Consider the following 21242-nt stretch of genomic DNA (forward strand, 5'->3'; position numbering starts at 1 on the left):
CATCCCACGCAGGAGATATGTGATTTGTCCATCATAATCACCGAGCCATCCCTCAACCTTCCTCAAAGTCCTCTTAGGAAAAGTGTTCGCCATTATGGATGTATACAAAAGCAGAATATTAGTAGTGATAATGCATCATAATAGCTATAATAAAGAATTATCGCACTAAAATATATGGTTTTGCTATTCTCATGTGAATAATCACCATATTTCTAGAGAATCCTTTACTATTTCTACTTGACTCCTACAGGTTTCTTCCCTATACTAGGTTTTTCCAACCTAAGGTCGCAACATTTGCTCACGATACCGGTACGGTGACCCAAAGATACCACGCATGTTGTAGTATACAAGTCGTTGATATGATCTTTGTGAAGGGACTTCTTCACATATTGCCATATCCCTCAGAGTGGTACAACAGAAACATTGCAGGTCATAACACTCCATATATTATTACAAACATTGTCTTAACAAGTTGGTATTCTCACAGGTCCTATGAGAACACCCTAAGATACTACTTAAGTACGGTTACAACTCATAACCAAATATAAAGAGAGCTCAACAACTTATTTAGGTAAGTTCTACGTTGCTCGGCTCTATGATGCTAGGGTATATCACTACTCCTCCACCTCCGTGTCATCGGGTCCGTAGACTATCCCATAGTCTACTCCTTCAACTCCGCCGGTAAGATCAGGTTCCTCGTAGACCAGCTCGTAGCTTCCTTCTGGTGCTCCATCGTTGATGGCCTCCACTTCCGGATCACAGTCTAGCAAGGTGTCGAAAGAAAGTGAGTACATAGGTACTCAGCAAGTTCTAAAAGAGTAAAAAGGTGTTTGATGCACTAGCTACGACCATTGATCAGGAAATCGCAGGTCAATGCATGTTTTGAAATCATTTCTTCAAAAGGTTGCTTTTATTATGAAAACTATGCCCGTCAGTCTTCACAGGTTGACTAGAACTTCGTGGAGTTCCTTTCCTGCCGCGTTCGCAGTTCCCTTCCCGGAACAGGGAGTGACAGCCACAATTTGATACACTCTGCAGAGGTGCGTTACTTTTCCCACAAGAGATCGCACCCTTTTTGCCATCCGCAGGGACTTGCCCCCGTTCACACTTCCTTTGGTGTGAGGCCAGGTATAAAGATCCAAGCCCACACCGCCTTCTCCGCGACTGCAAACCCACCCTTTTGTCCGACCCTACACCCCCACTAGACTTCTTCCGATAATACGGCTTTACTCACGGTGTACTCCGGACAATCCATCATAGACCGTAGAGCTAACATCACTAATGGATGGGGATTTAAAAGGCTATCCCAACCTACGGCAGTGCCTCCAACACCCCGCAGCTCTACCAGTCCGTTGGCGTGCAGAAGGGAAAAGATATGGCTGGCTTCCCCAGTGCCATTATAGTTCTCATGGTTAACGCGGTTTGTACGGCGCTAGAATCACTAGACGACATTGGTGGTTAATCCTAGGTTAATATAACCCATGCAATGGAACCTCCACCATATCAACACATACCATGGTTCCATTGCCAGCCACATAGTCATATTCATAGTTGGAAAGTAACATTTTATTTGCGATCCAGGAATGATAAGTATATAGCTTTGCATTAAAGTAGTAGAAAATAATCAAGTTGACATGAGCAAGGGTGAACTTGCCTGTGGACTGCGAGATAGTGCAGTTCAATGCAGTTGATGGAACCTGGACCTCGGGTTCTGTAAGAAGCATCATTGTCCGGTAAGGACAATATTATAAAATCCAAATAATGCAATCATGGATGTATTATTTTATGTTGAATCCCTTTACCCCAATGAGTTATTACAATTTAGGGTTGAGTTAAGATTTATGACTTTGGCAGTAACTTGCAATTGATTTAAGGTGTAAACCATTTTAATTCACATAAAGTAAAATACTTCAAAATAAAACTACTTTACTTGGTGATTCATTTATTCATTCCAAAAATGATTTGAAATCATAGAGTTGCCTCTATAGTTTTGGAATAAAATGGAATAGAGTATTTTTCTTTGAAAAATACCTTTCTCAATAGAAATGACTTGGAATAATAGAATTTCCTTTTGAAATGTTTGAAAATAAGTATTTGAACTTATTTGAGATTTTTCCTTGAATTTTAAATACAAGGAAATAATAGTTTGAAATTCCAAGTTATTATTTTAAATTCTTCAAATTCATAATTTTGAATTTGTTTCTTAAATTCTATTTCATATTTTATTCTGGTTAAGATTTATTTTTCATTCACTAATCCAATTTTTACTGGATTTTTAGAGTTGTATTTTATTTACTAAAAATTGGTGAAATTCTGGCCTTTTTCTAAATTGTGAAAAGTCCAAAATACCCCTGGCCCCTATTGGGCCAGCCCATTAACCTAAGCCCATGGGACAGCCCACTAAGGCTTGCCCCATAGTGGCTCGGTGGCGCCGAAGCGGCCCACCTCTCTCACTCACGCGTCTCTCTCGCTCACTTGCCCTAACCCTAACCTCTCGCGACCCCGTGGCGATGGCATCGCCGCCATGGCCGCCGCCGTGCTCCGGCCACCTCCTGGCCTCCCTACCGTCACCACCTACCTGATCTGGACCGCCGCGAGACGATCTATCGATCTGTCCGCGTGGTTTCTCCAATCCCCTCCTCTCCTGGCGAATCGCCTCTGATCTGGATCCACTGGAGAATCGCCTCGGGCGATTTGGTGGTCTCCGGCGAACTTTCGTCCTCGCCGTCGACGTGCACGCCCCCTGAGACCGACCTGGTGCGGTGCTGCTTGCAGTACCAGTGTCGTCGTCTCCGTGCCATGCTGCTGTGGTGGTGTTCGTGCTCGTCGGCGTAACGCCGGCGCCTACCCTGGGTCTTGCAGCTGCTATGGCCGTGCGAGCACTGCCTCGCCATGCCATAGCCTCTGCCACCAGGCGCATATAAGTGTTCTGCTCCTCCTCCTTCTCTTCTCCATGCCTGTGCACCTCCAAAGCTTCTGTGCTTCTTCTTCCTCCTGTTCTACTACTCTCTGGTGATCCTGTGATCACACAGAGCCTTGTCCTAGCTGCCTAATGTTGCCTGAGCTTCCATTTTCTGCAAGCTATGGCCAATCTACCAATTTCTGGTACTGGCCAGTGCTGCCTTGCTTGCTGTACATGCCATGTGTTGATTATCTATTGCTCCTAGCATGCTCTGATCTTGCTATGCTATGCTGTGCTTGCTTATGGGCTTGATATACCATGTTGTTCATGCTTATGGGCTTGCTATGCTTACTGGCAATCTACACTTGCTTGTCTAGGTGTACTGATGTGTATCTGTGACACTTGTGAATGCCAGAGATATGTGTGAGGTGCTCTGTGTCTTCTGTGTAAGCTATTGATCCATTGGATCAACCATTCTTTATTGGCTAGCTTATATGTGTGGCTTGACTTGATTCAATTGATCCATTTGATCAATTAAATGTCAGTGCTTGGTTGATGTTTAATTCTGTGACTAAGTGAAGCATTTTCCTTGTTGATGCTGATGCTCAAGCATCCCTATGCTACTGCATACATGTGTTGTTGCTTATTCTAGCTCACTGGACTTGATCCAGTGGCTATGATGCAGTGATTTGTGCTGTGTTGCCCTACAGTATGCTACTGTCAGTAAATAGCATGGATCTGTGATATATTCATGCTTGAATAAATTGATTTATGATGAACTGCTTATGCAGTGATGATTTAAATTACTTGCTTGTATATGAATTTGCTGTTTATAATGATTTAACAAGCAAATGAATCTGAATCCAACTCTGGATGATGATGTTCTATAGTTGGCTTTACTTTAAATGGTGCTAAGTGTGATGTGACCTCTGTAGCCTTGCTACTGATTGGTTGCTCACCTATTTGGTTGGATCTTGTGGGCTACTCAACTTTGCTTGCATATTTGGGGATCATACTAACTATGAATGCCAATATGCTTGCCTGTGATGATATCTAGGGTTTTACTGATGGTTATGTGCCTAGGATTTTATGTGTAGTCTATACTAACTACTAATTATTGCAATACATCTACTGGTGCTATCTGTGCATCAGATCTTGCTTCTGTGCACAAGATCTGTATCTGGATGGTTTCTATTTTGGTCGCTTTTTAGACTAGCAGTGATCCTTGGTGAAAACCAAGTGATGATTCACCCTGTTGAGCATCTGCTCAACCCCATGACTGTGTCATGCATATTTTATGGATTAGATCCATTGGATCTGTTCCAGGAACTTGGTATACCTTATTCTAGCTCCTAGAATGAGATTTTGTGTTGATGCAGACTTGTGGTTTGTTCACAGCCCTTCACCTCCAGTTCTGGTGGATCTTCTAGGTCACCATGATTTCTGGTGGCTTAAGTGGTTGTGTGGTTTGGTTCTGTTCTTGAGCAAGAACTAGATGAACTCTGTGTTGCTCTAGCTTCACCCTTACCTGGTGAATTCCTTATCTGGTCGACTGCTACAGTTTCTAGGGTTTGTGTTGCTTTTATATGAACCCTACTTCTACCCTGGCCTTGACACACAAGCCTGGCTTGCTTTATGACTAAGCCCTTGCATGGCCTTGTTGTGCCTTGCATAGCACACATGAGCTGGTGCTCTCATATGCTGAAACTTGAGCCCTCTGGTGTTGCTCAGTTCTGGTCTGGTTGCTCTTATCTTGTGCTGTCCAGGCTTTGGACAAGCACAAGTGTGCAGTGACAGTTGGTTCTGTCCAAACTGAATTTCTGTGATGACTACACTCTGTCCAAACTGAATTTCTAACACTTAACATTCTGGCTAGCATTTGCTTTTCTGTTTTGCAGGTTTTGAAGTTGAATATGACCAGAAGATATTCTTCAAGACATTTAGTCTAGGTTTTAGTTTAGGATAATATTGTAATTTTACTTTTTCATTTCTGTTTATTATTCCATAATTCTTGTATCAAGAATATTGTAATGACATTGTAATTTGTGTTGTGTATCAATAAAGCTCAAGTTTTGTTTATGATCTTTTGTCTTATGTAATGTTTATATTCTTGATTAAATATTATATTTAATATTCCATTTGAAATTCAAAGTCATTTGGATTCATAAGTTGTGTTTGAATTGTGAATTCCATATTTATATTGTGTAATGCTTATTGTTAAATGTATTAACACTTGTCAAATGAAATCATTCCCCAAATCAAGAAGATACAAAAGAGATCATGTCGAAATTTCCCTAACTCACATTGCCTAACCCTAAGTGCAAAAATGAGAGAGAACCTCGATCCCTCTTAGGTTTAGCTGCAATAAGGCGCGAAAATTTCCCCCATTTTGCAATGAAATGCACATCCCATTTCTAAATCTACCCTTCGTTGTTCCTATGTTCTGGGTTATTACATTTTCCTTCGATTTGGAGAAGTTGATGGGACGTGAGAGGCGTGGTTTCGTGCGTGAGCGAGAATGAGACGTACTGTGTGCAGAGGGAGGGAGAGAGCGGCTTACGCGTCCTAAATGCGACCCGCGTCCTACGCGTCCACTAGTGCACGTTTGCACCGCGACACGCGTCAACAATGGCACGTCTTCCACTTCTGCACCGCAACACGCGTGCTCGAGTCTAACCCTGGAAATTTAGATATACTCAGGTATACCCTCGAGTCATATACTAGCATTTTTTGTGTGCTCAGTTTTCCCCTTGGGTGCTAATACTGGCTAGTGCAATATACTCAGTTTTACCCTCAAGTGGCTGGTCAACAGAGAGTCAACAAATGGGATTAACCAGTTAAATGAGTTATTTAATGTGCAAAAAATTCTGAAAAAGAGTGCCACTTACTCATGGAGTCTTCACCACAAGTTGCCACTTCTCACATCATAGATAAATCATAGATAAATCAAGTTTTACCACAAATTGCCACTTCTCAAATCACCTAGTAGCTATGAAGGTGCATGGTTTTCCACAATAAGCCCTACCCAAAACAGCTTTCCCCAAAACATACTTTGTCTGAATGAGGCCATAATTTTCACACTCATGTATATTTGTATTGCAAATAGTTTGAGGTAGGCCAAGATGGGTTTCATTGTACAAAACATGCATTTTTCATTTTTTAAATCTCATATTTGAAACCCTTAGTCTGTTTACTACTCACTTGCCCTTGGTTTCTTGATACTACTCAGTTTTGCCCTCTTCCTTCACAAATTCTCACAGACGCCCAACATTACACTGATTGGTCTAGCCCATGTCACGCGGATCGTGCCCGCCGACCGTTGATCGTATGATTTAACGGGCAGGATAACCCCTATCTCTCTCTGGTCGGGGCCACCACCCTATCTCTCTCTCTCTGTCGGCGGTTAGCTTCCACCCTCTATGTATGCTAAAGGGCGGTTACCCAGTACGCTAAAGTTTGGTTTTCTGCATTATTTTTCACGAGCTAAATTATAAACTCTTTTAGGCATTATTTTTCACGCAAAAAATGATAAACCATCACCGATTTGTACTTTTCACGCAAAAATGGTACACCATCACCCATTTGTTGTAGCCATTACTTTTCACGCAAAAAATGATACACCATCACCAATTTGTTGTAGCCATTACTTTCCACGCAAAAAATGATACACCGTCACCCATTTCTTGTAGCCATTACTTTCCACGCAAAAAAAAGATGAACAATCACCGATTTCTTGTAGCCATTACGGTAAAATGATAAACTATCATGAATTACCATTTCTTTTAGGCATTACTTTTCACGGTAAAATGATAAACTATATCACGAAGTTTCATTTCTGTCAAGATAGTCCGCATTACTTTTTTGTTGAGATATACTCCCTCCGTCCACAAATAAGTGTACTTTTAGCTTTTGTACTAAGTCAAATATATGATGAGATTTTGGTATAATTTGAAACTACATTTCAAAACGAATCTCGGGATACTAAATTAGTGTCATAAATGCTACTACTTTTTCCTATATATGTGGTCAAAGTTTAAAAAGTTTGACTAAACACAAAACCTAGATGACTACCCCCACAACGATCATGTCCTCCTTAATTTATTGTGTAAACCCCCACAACGGTCACCTCCTCCTTAATTTATTGTGTAAACCCCTACAACGGTCATCTCTCCCTTATAAACACCCACAACGGCCATCCCTTGTGTCAATAGGTTCTGCCTCTCTCTTCTTCGTTCACATACATTTGATCCATTGCCATGGCTTCCACGCCTCGGACGCGGACTGGAAGGGGAAGGGGAAGGGGCGGCCGGGGTGGTGGATCATCATCATTGCCACCACCACCGTCAACACTGCAATTGATCATAGAGGAGTTCTTCATCGTCGTCTATGAAGACCCTTTGGTCAAGAAGGTACGTCCGCGTTCCCACATATATGATGCATGTGATTAATTATGAGCATGTTCTAAAAAATCTTTAATTTCAAACGGATCAGCGCTCGATCTCTTTGCAGGCACTCCCAAAAAAGTTTGCGGACTATCTTGACGGCCAGGAGCCAGCTAAGGTGTATCTGCGGCGGTGGCCCATCGTGGTCCTCGTCTCTGGACCGTGGAGGTCCTATTTGACGGTCAAGGCCGGATGTACCTCGACAAGGGCTGGGAGAATTTCGCCATCGCGCACGGTGTGGATTTTGTCTGCTTCGTACACTTCAAATATGAAGGCGATGATGTGCTCACAGTGAAGGTGTTCGGCGGAATAATGTGCAGGAAGTACTACTACTCGGACGACGAAGATACTGACGATGAAAGCGACGATGACGTGAAGCCATGCATCCATCCCCTTTAGATAAGGGGATTATGACCAAGAATATATATGTAGCTTCATATGCATCGATTTAGAGATCTAGCTATTTTCCTATATATTATGCATTTAAAAAATTATATCGCAATTTCCACCATGATTCGAGCACCACAGCCTCCAAACGATGCCGATATCGGCATGGTCAGAATGGCTATGCTCGCCGCCACTGCTAGGTCACCGTCGGGAAGCACCATGTTTAGTATAAGATTCACTTTAGATTAAGCTGGGAAAATAGTCACCTGCCATTGGCTGAGGCGGCCCCACAGAGCGGCTCTATATGATATTCTCTAAATAAATAGACGACCCCAGCGGTCATTGGCTGCGGAGGCCCCACAGAGCGGGAATATATGATTTTCTCTAAATAAATAGAAGACCCCACTGGTCATTGGCTGCGGCAGCCCCACAGAGCGGTAATATATGTCTTTTCCTGAAAAATAGACGACCCCACTGGTCATTGGCTGCGGCACACCACGAGACGGTTATATATGTATTTTCTTGAAAAATAGACGAGCCTTTGGTCATTGGCTGCGGCAGCCCTATAGAGCGGCCCCATTTGCCATTGGCAGCACCGCGTATACAATCAGGAAATAAAACGGCCCACGCGTCAGCGACAAATGGATGGCTACCCGTCAGCACGAGACGGTCAGAGAGGAACTGCCCTCTGTGCAGCCCCACCCATTAGATTAACGGTAACGGTAAGGCCTCTAACCTGACGGCAACCCTCCCGTCCGAGGGGTTTCAAACTAGAGGGAGGAGAAAACTGAGGAAAAGTTAAGAGACTGGGGAAAACTAAGCACAACTAACGAACCAGGGGCACGAAAATAGAAATCCCTATATTATTAGATGTATTGATAGATGCATATTATGTAGCCCCTTCTTAAGTATTTGTTCTGATCAAGCATATGTGCAAGAGAGTGTGTGGGGTGATGTGTATATTAGATGGATTAGCATGGTTTTAGTGATTGGATAGTGATAATATGTTCAAGATCTATTATGGCTTTGCCTTTATTTTACTACATCACTAGGGATAAAGTGAATGCATATGCTATGTTCATCACGTGACAGTAGTGATGATCTTGTTTGTTCAAGTTAGCATATTTGATATTCAAACTTCATGTCAAAGTAGTTATTGCTATACTCTGTTAATTCTTAATACAAGATTGATGAAGTTTCTTTCTTGTGGAGTATAAGATAGGTGTGTTGCATCATCTCTATGTTAGGACGTGATGCCTATATTAATGTTGATCTTACATATACTATTATGTGCACCTTCATATCTCATTGATGAATTACTATTTGTCCACCACGACTTCAAGAGAGAATAGTCAAGTGAACCCATGAACACCGGTCCACTTTTTATCATAAGAAACACCTTGATATTGCTTTTATCTTGTTTCCTATTTGCTGCACTATTTTAATCCGAAAATATAAAAAAATACTTTTTTTTATTTGCATCCAAAACACCAAAAACAATCAATCCCTTTACAATTTTTACTTAGTTATTTTATCTAGTTTAGTTTTTACTTGTTTTATTTCTACTTATGTTATATACTTACACGAAACCTTGTGCTTGACAACCACACGGTGGAGTTGGGGACACAAGGCATTTACTTTACCTGCAGGATTGCTAGAAGAAGAGAGAAGAGAATACTCTTTTGTCCAGTTTCTCGAGAGTTCGATATAAACCCTCGAGTTACCCTTGTAGGGAAAATACTCTGCTGACACAACACTATGCCCTTGGAATCCCAACGTCATCAACATCGTTGTCCCCGCGTCACACCTTGGTTATTTCTACACCTGAGCTCTTTACTTATGCACTTTTCTTTATGATATCCTTCGTGCTTGATGTTGTATATCTTGCTATCACATAGTTGTTTGTCTTGCTTATCATAAGTTGTTGGTGCAATTAACCCTAGTTATATATGTTTTATGCTTGATAAATTAAATGTTAGTTTTATTCCGCATTTATTCAAGCCATAATCGTAAAAGTTCTAAACCTCCTATTCTCCGCCCTATAGGCGGTATACGTGTCCTTTCACCTTTGCATAGTTATGGGGATCGCTTGGATCAGAGTCATTATCTAGCGCTTCCGTTACTAGCTTCTTTAGTTAACCTAGATCTAATATTGATGTTGATTCTCCATAGATAGATCTTGGTGGTTCATGTAGGTCATTTTTTTCTCACGCATGTAACCCAACATCCTAGCCGAGGAAGCATATTCTGAAGGAAATTTCACTCTACACGATCATACCTTTGTGAATATCCATCTTAGCTGCACACTACGAGATTTCCCTTTTTTTCTTAGTGGTGTGCATGCACTCGTATGCCACATGAATATTATCTTTGATCATTCTACCAGAGCGAAAAACACTTTCCACATGGGCGATTACATCATCCAACATATGCTTTAGTCATAGAGCAATCATTTTGGAGGTTGCCAACACGATTCAAAGACTGGTAAGTCAGTATTGTGAGATGACCTCTGGGCTCTCCATCTTCAAAATTAAGACTATCACTATATCATTCTATCCATAAGGGATAACTTTAATGCCTTGAGAACCTCCTAAGTCAAAGCATACACAATACTCCATCCATTTATAGATATAAGGTGTATAGTTTTTTAGAAAAAAATTGTAATGTAAGGTTCATTGCGTTGCACCACTTGCCTGAACAACGTTTTTTAAGGATTTGATTATATTTTCTTCTCTTATGAAAACTACTCTATTTTCTCACATCAATTTTCCACCTATAATCCCAACCAAACCTGCTATAATTTTTTCTCCATGTGTGTTCTTTATTTTTCGTGCCAAAAATTATACGCCTTATATCTACAAACAGAGGTAGTAATATATAGTCCAGCATATTTTAAACAAAACTACATGCAAACCATCTGTTTCTTGTTCTTTCATATCGATAATAGAGAACAAAACCTTCTTCACATCGTCAGGTGTATAAGGTAATTGTAGGGCATCATTCATAGTTGTAGTTATTGTTCAATACCACCTTTTCTAAAAGAGCAGGATACACATCTTGCACCAACGTCGTAAACAGGCCTTGGATTTAGGTATGTAGTGCCCTCAACCCAATTGCTTTTATCATCCTTTAGCCTCTTTATTTTATTTTGTTGCCTCCTAGCATTCTTAAAGTTATGGAAATATGAAATATTGTTTATCTCCAGGCCGAAGACAATTAATTCAGTTTTGTTGTACCAGCGGATCTCCTCTTGCTCAAGAAGTTTCTCAATTTCCGAATTAACTGAATTTCGACGTGAAATACCAGCACCCGTGATAATATCTGTAGAAACAAGTTCAAATTCTCTTTGTACAGCCTCAATCCTTTAGCTTGTGCTTATGAGCACATTGTGACCCCCTTTATGGAGTTGTGCGTGCGCATGGGCAAGCCTTCCTGCAAAATCTCTACTGTTTGAATCTCGGGCCAGGCCTTTTCCACAATCTCATGGAAATGTGTCTCTTCTAACCAACAAGACTCAATCGGTAACACCTCTTTTGAGCTGTGCAATAAAGCATGTTGTGTGCATCGTTTGTTGCAGAAGCTGGAGCTATGTTGCCTATTTCAAATAAAATAATAATCTTGGGTCAATTGTTCTTCCAAACTTGGTAATAAGGGATGGTGATCAGACATGCTATGCGGAAGATTTTCCAAAATAATTTCTGCAAATTTATCTTTTCATGCATCATTAGCCAAGTCACGGTCAAATCTTTCTCTAATTTATCCTCCATGCCACATGAATTTATCTCCAATATAACCAATATCTAAAAGGTTACAATCCACAAATGTATCTTTTAAGTTTGCATAAAATGATTGGGCCTTGGATTACCACCTTCCTTTGCAAAAGGTGCAATAAATTTGTTTAGATCAACAATAATTAGCCAGGACATATCACATTCAGCATGAAGATTTCTGAGACTTGTCAAGTCAGATCTTTATCCTCCCATCTGGGCTCACCGTACATACCCGTAAGCCACTAACTATTCTCTAAGACCTTACAGCCGTGACATAAACATAGTTATCACAATTGAACCTTAGATCAAACCTGTCTCCTTTTATCCACAGTAACAATAGCCCTCTACTTGCATAGTTGCATGGGAGAAAGATGGAGAGGAGGGGCCATCACCACCATCTCCTTCGATGGTAAAGAGATATAAGAAGATAATCTCTCTCTCCTCACGAGGATCAAGGTATCAGCTACGCTCGAACAGAACCAACAATGTACACATGAAGATCAATGAATTAATCAGACAAGGGGTGAAGATAAATTTAAGAAATAAAATAACATAGCGTGGAAAGAGTCAGCTCACACATATTGCTTTTTTTTAGAGGAGGTCAACTTTATTGATACCTGAACAACAACAAAAACAACAACACTACAACACGCCAAAGACAATATATTTGTAAATCAATCGTCTCGTATCATTTATCTTTTCATCAAGGAAATTATCATCTCTTGCTTTAGAAGGAAATAAATTATTATATATTGTAGGCTAACTGCTTGAAGCTGATGGGCGTGGTAAGCTGGGCCGGGCCATTGAACACTCCGTCGGCCCCTAGCTCCGCAGCCCGCTGTGTGGAGTGGACTGAGTCCCAAAAAAAGTACGTGTCTCGGTTGCCGCACAACGTGGCATTCTTGATGCATGGACCCTCTGCGCCTAGCCTTCCGCTCCCGCAACACGCACTGTCCGAGCTCACGAACCCTTCAAAAAAAATCATGGTCTGGTCAACTCACATTTTACCCAAAACTCAAAATAGAAATACGAGATCATGTAGAATGTTTAAACATTTGGAAGAATCACCAAATTTCGCTTAAAACCACAATCCACTTCTAGTATGTGACATAGCGTACCGATTGACTGCGGGTTGGAGAAGATGGCCTGTGAGGCCGCAAAGGAGTCAGCAAGGGAGTAGGCGAAACCGGGGAGCTTTGGCGCGAGGGTGGTTAGCGCCGACTTCACTGCAGCGGCCAAACCAGCAGCATAGAGGTTCAGGGCGTCGTTGCACGCCCCTGTCACATTCAGTATACGCACCCGTGGCACGCACCCCACTGGGCCCACGTTGATGATCCCGAACTTCCTCGCCCCCAACCCATACAGATCCTACACATAAATTAAGAAGTTTAGTATTGTAGTTTTGCCTGATTTGTTTCAAATGAATTACTGTAGCAAGATTAGAATGTGTGTTTGTTACATACAGTGATGGCAGTAGAGTAGTTGGAGACGAGGGTGGCATAGAGCGCGGCGACTTCAGCTGGGGACTTTGGGTTGGTTTGGAATAGATCGTTGCTGCCAATGCCAAGGAGGAAGAAAGACTTGGCTAGGAGCATGGAGACCTTGCGGGTTCCCCAAGCAGCCTCCATCTCCGCCTTGGTTGACGCAAAGTAGCGCACCTGCTTTGACAGCGGAATGTTGTTCCCCGCATTCTGCAGCAAGGCACACGGGTTAATTATAAGACTGCAATTACAACAACTTCGGCTAACTAGACATTGTCGAGTTAGAATTGTGTCGAATATTTTTTTTCTATGGAGCTATGGGCGGCCTTAACCTGTTAAGTGCGATCCGGCCAAAGTTCCACTTCTAGTTTATTTTATCAGTTCTAGCTAGTTTAAAATTTGGATCAAATATTACACTAGAAATCATAAAATAAACTATTAGGGTTTTGACGAGATTTTCCTTGCATCTCTATTCTCCGGGTGGACTTGGGTTAGATAGCGTGAAAGGTGACTGAGAGACACAGGCGAGCACATGTAAGTGTAACCATGTATCACCATAAATTCAGAAGCCGCGCGTAACAGCGACTGTTAACTCCGGACTGACATAGATCATGTACAGGAGCGATTTTACTTCGACAAGCAGGCTAATATGTAGAGATCTAAGCCAAGGGAACGGAAGTCTAGTCATGCCCAAAAATACAGCAACCGACTTGACGATGAACCTGCAGTGAACAAATACCGGTGCCTCCATTTCGTTGTGTGTGCACATGTGTTGGCATCGGTACATTGATGCAATATGGCGATCGTGTCGATGAGATTATCTTACACAGAAAATGGAACTATCTAGAAACGTGTTGTGATTTGGAGGGCTTGGTGTTGGCTTGTGATGATTGCCTGATTAACTATAAACATCCTTAGGGAGCTCGCAATGCTCTTTATACCTTTGTTGATATATATTACATGTGATGAGACGTGATGTGAGTAATATATCTCGATGGGGTTGTGATCCCACGTTCCTCCCTCGGACGATGGTTGCGTGCCAAGTTAAAAACAGAGGCCTCTGTAGTTGTGCTCTCTAGCTAGCAGGTCAACGATCAACAAGCGTACGAACAAATCCACCGACAGCGTAAACGGCCTATTACCTGTTAAGACTTCAAAGTTTTCATTACTAAAATCGTTAAACCGTGTGTACTTGTGATTGTTCTGAAATCATCCAAATTTAGACAAGACTGTCTTTTATGGACGGGAGGGGGTGTAAATTTTGTGCCTACAATGCAACAGAACTAGTGTTCTAAGTGACATCTGCAGTGACATTTTAGAAGCCCTGTCAGAGCATCAGCACCCAAAACATAACTTATTTATGAACCAAAGGAATTAGTTTTAAGAACACTTTGTTTGCTAGAATCTTATAACAGATGGTCCCAAAAACGCAAACTTTAGTCACACTAGCTTACCGTTGAGTCTAGGATCCCCGCTCCAGCCGAAGCGTAGCTTACGCCTCTCGTCAGAGCGCTAGGGATGAGGTAATTGCGCGATTTGAGCACCAGATAGGCCAAAGGGCTTCTCTCGAACCCCAGATTCTTAGCTGCATCCATGAACGCATGCATGATCCTCATTTGAACATATGATCCATCGATACACATATGAACACATGCATATATGAGACCTACGCACCGATGTAGTCCGCGATGTTGTAGCCGTTGCTGAACCGTCCGGTGGGCTTGGCGGCGCCGGGGAAATCGATGCCATAGAAAGGCACGTTGGCCCTGGGTACGTCCTCCCCGGGCAGGTAGTTGTTGTTTCCCACGTCCAGCGTCGAGTCCCCCAGCACGAACACAGCCGGCACCACCGGCTGGGCGACGCCTGCACCGGCGGCGAGCGCCACCACCGCAAGGCCGAGAAGCACAAGACCCTTCATGGCCGCCTTCGCTTGTGCACAGCACCGTACGTGTACACACGTGTGTATGTACACGTATGCACGCTATAGCTATTTGATCATATACTGGGTTTTTTTTTGTGTGCGGGCCTGCGGGGGATCATATACTGGTTGTCGTTCCAGTTGATGGCAAGGGGTTGTACTTATAAGGCCGACTTCTTTCTTGGATCGACATGATCAACTGGCTAGTGAATTTAGTCTACAAAGACTCTACATACCAATTCCGGGTCTTCTTGTACTCCGTAGAATATATCATCAGAGAAGCAGCCTGTGGAGAAGTTACAGTTGGCCGGTTTCACGCATGCATATGCATGCGGACGTGTGATGCCTCCCTCGGAAAAGTTCCGGCAGACCGATCGAGGAGACGACTAGCTAGTTGTCTTTAGCATATGTTGCGTCCGCATCGACGACGATCCTTCCGTTGGCGTGTCTGCTGTGGATATCAATGTCAAGTTGTCAACTCTCCTGCCGAGCTAGCTAGCTAGCCAGCCAGAGATGGACGACGACCACGTTCTATCTTTTATCTTGCATAATTAACAGATCGTTACATCATCAGAAGGTGATGGCTCAACTAAACGCGCACGCATACACCTGCATACATATATATTTGCATATATCCACTTGAACTAGCAGCCTAGCTCACTCCAACTATTCAAAATGTTCAAATGATGTGGTCAGTGGCTGCAGTCTCCGCCTTTTCAGGCGTATGTGCTCAAGGTAGGATATGAACGTATGGGCTGGACCAATCGATCAGCTTGGCAACATTAGGTCAATAATAATGTACAAATTTTGACAATTTACTACCTGTCCATATATATACACATATATGTCTGCGTCATGTATCCTGCTTTCGGCTGCACCATAACCTCGTCAGTAGGGGTGGGCAAAAACCGATTTGGTCGGTTTAACAGTTTTGGGTCAGTTCATGTTTAAAACTAGATACGAATTCTTGATTGAGTTTTTTTTAAAGAGAAGGCTCAAAGAGCCCAGCTTTAAATTAATAAAGTCCCGAACGGCCACCGATACACTGACACTTACAGGGATACCAGCTTACAACAACAGCACAGCAAAAACAACAGAAAGGAAAGAGACAAGCTACACTAACTAGGACTAAACACTAGCTAGAGAGCTTGAACTTGTCGAGCAGGCCCAGGACTTCTGTTGGGAGGCGCGGAGTTGGAACAGACCAAAACAACAAATCTCCCTTGCAGCATCAAGCATCAGAGCACGCCTATGACCGAAGAGACGGAGAAGTCTTCCTGCCTCGAGAAACCGAAGGAGGAGGGCTAAAAGGAGACGCCTCCAAGGAGGAGAACGGCGCCCGAGGCGTCGTCGTCACCCGCAACGGCTGGAGCCTTGCCGAGCTTTCGCCCTAGCCCAGCCACCACCCCTAAAAACACGACCTTGACAATCATCCAACGACACATCGCGCCCACAGCGAAAGGAGAAACCACCGGCATCACCCGTGGCATGGCACCACCTAAGACAACCACCCCTGTGTTTCTAGGTAGCCGACCGAGCAGGCAATCCACAGTGTATATACAGCTGAGACGAAGACGGCGGCGATGAGCTCAAAAAGCGAGGCAAAAGAGTGTGCCTAAAGACAAAGAAGACAGCCTAGCCCCCATTGGAGAAGCGCGCAAGACGTGCACGGTGGCAGGATCCGGCTACGAGAAAAGAGGGACATTTTGGTGTCACCTCCAAGAAGGAAAACGGCGTCAAGAACGTCATCATCACCAGCAATGGCCAATGCCTTGCACGGCTTTCACCGGCGTCCCATCCTCTCTCGGAAGCCAGCCACCGCCATGAGATCGCAGAGAAGGAAACATCTCCAGCCCTGCCGACAACACATCAACGAGGGTTGTCGGCCCAAGAAGACGAGGTGGCCAAACCCTGAGACACCCGCGTCAAGCTCATCACCGACACCAACCACCCAGATCGAGAGAGCCCCCGCCTCTAGATCGAGCCTTGGCCTGTGTATGCCGCCCCAGTCCAGCCCAGATTATATCATCCGGTGGAAGATGCTTCGATGTCCGCAGCAACACACTGCGCCCCGCCAAAAGTAAGATGGAACAACGGCAAGAGACGGGTGCAGCCGCCGCCACCCCCGCAACACCTGCAGCGGCCCGTCGGAAGACACCCACGAACACCACCCACCCATGGTGTCAACACCCGGATTTTTAAGTCCAGATGCCTATTATGCCGTACATCGCAATCCCAGGAATAATGTTTTTGCGAGGCATAATAGTAAGTAGCATAGAGTCATCATTTATTACAACACATATTGTCTTACAACCATAGATCACATGATCCAATATTACACAAATATATTGTTCAACATCACACATAGTAGCGGAAGCGAAAGTAGTAGTGACGATATATTCCACAGGCAACGCTTGACGTTAGAAGATGATCCTAGTTATCGTGAAGCGACGTCCTGTTGTCCGTCATCCTGATACTGGTGCTCTCCTTCATAGTCTGGCATTTGAATAGCCAGGGCAAAGCCATGAGTACTTTTAAAGTACTCGCAAACTAACTCTAAGAGAAATACTCATTAAGTGTAAGGGGGTGCTAAGCTCTAGGTTGATTTGCATAAAGCCAAGTTTTAGTTTCATAAATCTTTGGTAAAAGCCTAATTCATGTGCTAGACTAACTCAAGTGGGAACATTAGTGTCATTCCCACACCACATTATGGATCACCATAATGTCACCTTTCAAACCACCATTCATTTCTAGGACCAAAACATTTTAATGATAACGGAGATAGTATGGCCTTTCCAATCGTCCGTAACCGTGGACACGGCTATTCGAATAGGTTTAACACTCTGCAGAGGTTGTACTCTTGTGCCACAACTTTTGATTACATCCGTCGAGGGTAACCTCGAATCATCGTAACACAGTACGCGGATCATCAACCGAAACCTTTCACTTATATATGCTAGTATGAGCACCTCTCCCCATGAGCTTGGCCTCCCGGTGGAAACCGCAGTCAACCCGGGAACTGCACAGGGCTTGGGCCGTACATTCACCTCATTTCAACATCCATCCACAAGTACGGAGGCAGCCGCAGCAGTAACCCCTATGATGTTTGTTCAGAGGGAACCCATACTAAAATACACAAGTTTCTAGTTAAGCCCTACCCATAATCAGGTATTGTGGGGGTACTTGTATAATTGGAAGGGTATCGCATTCAAACTCCACTATCAGTTTTATCAAAAATCACCATCTTCTCTTGGTCATATTCACCTTCAAAAATCTTTCACTTATGTTCACTTCGCAAATGTTCCCATCTAGAGTAGTCAATTTTAATTGATTAGCACTAGCAACTATGTGAGAGGGGTGCTATCTAGCTTTATTTGCTTAGGCTAACTTTGATACTCTTGTTCTACTCTAGACAAGGGAATCATAAATAAAAAGGGTACTTTGAAATAAATAAGCAAAAGCAATTGTAAGTAAAAACATGGGATAGGTAATACATAAAAATAAAGTGTGATGGTGCCTTTGCTCTTGTAGAGCTAAGCACTTGTGTTTAGCAAGGGTTAGCTTGCCTTGAGCTGGGTAGTTATCGAAGTTCTCTTCTTCTTCCTGAGAGTAGCCCTCCTCTTCTTGGTATTCCTCGTTACTAGCGTCTATATACGAATACGAGGTATAAATACTAAACCAAGCTCACATGCTAACTAGAGTCACTCAAAAATAGTTCACACACTAGTCCTATCATCAATCAAACATGGCATGGTGGATTATAGGATTGGTCTTTATTAGAAAGAAAATACTTTCCTCTCATTATTCCTATTTCTTAAATTTGATATGTAGGTCTTTAAAGGATTCCATTTCTTTGCATTACTTAATATTAAGATTTAATCTCTCCATATAATAATAGGGTATGAAATATAGGTTGACCCCAAAGTCAACATTTCATATCTATTATATGTGAGTTCAATTTAATAGAAGTGTTACACTTCACATAGTTTTAAAAACTTAGCATTTAAATGAATTAAAATCTCTAAGTAATAATTCTCAAGGGTTCATTAGCCTAGGTCATTCCCCCTGGTTATTAGTACTTAGGATCAAAATTTAAATGAGAGGTAATTCTCATATTGGGGTTGAGTTTGAATTCCACTTAAAAATGCTCTAGAAATGACTACATAGCCATTTTATTTGCTCTAGTCCATGATCATACAAACAACAGGGCTATGTTATTGCATAATCAATTAGAGGACATCATTTAGGATTTATTAGAATTGGAATTACTCAAAAATCTATTTTGGTTGAATTTTAAATAAAGTTTGAATGTGTAAAAGTCCCTGTCTTGTCTTTTTTGTCAAATTAATTCTACAACGAAAATGGAGAGGGGGCCAGTGGCATTGGATGGGAAATTTCATGAGCTTTCCAACGGTATAAAGTTTGCTAGATTTGGTTTGGTAGAAATTAAACTATTCAATTTTTACTAAACAATCAGCGAGCAAATTTGAATTAAAGAATAAACCAGATTTAAATTTTTGGGCTGGGCGGGGAAAAGTAAATGGGCCGAAACGAGATTCGGCAGCGCCGCAGCCCAACACGCGGCTGGCGCGCTCGGGCCGCGCTGACAGGGTGGGGGCCACCTGTCGGCGCCCTATTTAAACGCCGAACCGTTACGCGAGAGAACGGCGTTGGATTAGAACTGAGATCAAGGGCTGGGGAGCGTCGTCGTCCCCGGCGGGATTCCGACGAGGGCACGGCGGCCGTAGGGGGTCGGGGAGCCTACCAGGCCGATGCAGGACTCAGGCAATATGCGCGGTGAAGGTGTAGTCGATGAGGAAGAGGTTGGGAGCAGCGGCGCGGCGCTTGGGGTGGCGCCAATCGTCGACGGTGAGCTGCGTCCCCCGGCGGCTCCGATCTTGAAATTCTTCCTCCTTCGGCGGCAATCGAACTAATTGAGGTGGTGAGGATGATCAGTGGTGAGAGGGGAGTCGAGTGGTGTGAGAGGAGCTTGCTGGGAGGGCCTCTATTTATAGCGGCGAGGTTGCCGTGGGGGTGCTTTGCAAGGCGCGGCCATGGCGTGGCGGTTCCGGCAAGCGAAAGGGCAAGCGAAGGACGGGAGCGTGTAGGCCTTGTCCTGGAGATGCTCAAGGAGTAGCTGACGCGGCAAAAGGGGATGGGATCGCTCGGGCGCGTGCAATGTCCATCAACGGGCGCGCGGCATCATTTCGTCTCGGGCGCGGCGACGGTGCGGGGCAGGCACGGGCGTTCGTTTAGCTCGTAGAGGGTGCGAGGCGGTGCTTGATGCGGCGCTAGGAGATGCAGGGCGAGGACGAGGGCGTGCAAGTGGACGACGTCCTTGCGCGTCCGGGCGTGATCACCACGCCGGCTGGCGCGTCTGGAGCGTTTTGGACACGGGCGTTACGGGCAGGGCCGTGCAATGCCGATCGATTCGGTGGTACGGGCGTGATCCTTATGCATCGGGGATGCTCAAGGACATGGAGAAAGCGACAAGGGAGGGGCTAGGGAGAGGAGTGCCAAAGGTGGCCGGCATGGCATTGTGTAGCATGTTTTAGGGTTTCTCCTCCACTTTATTCAGCCATGCAAGCACTGGGCTAGAGGCAGGGGTGTAGGGGAGGCTGATGATCACTTTGCCAAAGTGGTTTAGGGTCAAAACCACTGGATAATAGCATGTCTCACTTATTCTAGAAGGCTGCCACACCTGTTCGATAAAATGCCCGCAAGAAACTTTCTTTCGAATTTTGCAAATCTTTTTGGTGATTCTCATTTATATAAACATTGTGATGTATTGGTGGTGGTGGCACTCAATTTGGAATTGATTTGCAAGTTTTCAAAATTTTGGGTGATCTTCTTTTCTCTCCCGGGTTCCCTCTTTGCCCTCTTGTTCTGGTCAACCTAGTCAACTTTAGGGGGGGTGGTCAACACCAAAGTTACTCACCTTGACATGGTCTTGGATGACCTGGCTTTAGTTGACCTTGCTTAGTTCAAGATTTGAGAAATACAGAGGGGTAAAGAGGTGAAGAAAATATTTTTGTGAGATGTGACCATTATCACATGTGTGAAAGAAAATTTGATTTCTTTTGGTTTGATTCTTGATCCAAGGGTGCAAAAGGGTTAGTTTATCACATTGAAGTATTTTAGAAGCAATGGGGCAAGCTAACTTGGCCTTGGTTGAGAGTTGGTTATTTTACAAAGAGGGTATGTGAGTGAGAGAGGGGTTTTTCCCATTTTCTTTATTTCTCCCCAATTTAGGGTTTAGTGAACTTTGTTAGGGTTCACATGGTAAGGTTTACACATACTAACACTCATCATGGCCATTGCACAAAAGAAATCACTCAAATG

At 43.5% G+C, this 21242-nt stretch overlaps 1 protein-coding gene across 1 annotated transcript; it reads right to left on the reverse strand.

The window, feature by feature from the left end:
* Positions 1–12073: 12073 nt before the first annotated feature.
* LOC139833809 (GDSL esterase/lipase At5g55050-like) lies at positions 12074–15103 on the reverse strand. Its single transcript, XM_071824158.1, has 5 exons — positions 14657–15103; positions 14437–14567; positions 12965–13192; positions 12620–12869; positions 12074–12470 (listed from the first exon to the last, which is right to left on the reverse strand). The coding sequence occupies exons 1-5, from the start codon at positions 14898–14900 to the stop codon at positions 12247–12249; spliced, it is 1077 nt and encodes a 358-aa protein (XP_071680259.1). The 5' UTR covers positions 14901–15103; the 3' UTR covers positions 12074–12246.
* Positions 15104–21242: the final 6139 nt, after the last annotated feature.

Source organism: Lolium perenne, chromosome 7 (genome assembly GCF_019359855.2).
Source record: "Lolium perenne isolate Kyuss_39 chromosome 7, Kyuss_2.0, whole genome shotgun sequence".
NCBI lineage: Eukaryota > Viridiplantae > Streptophyta > Magnoliopsida > Poales > Poaceae > Lolium > Lolium perenne.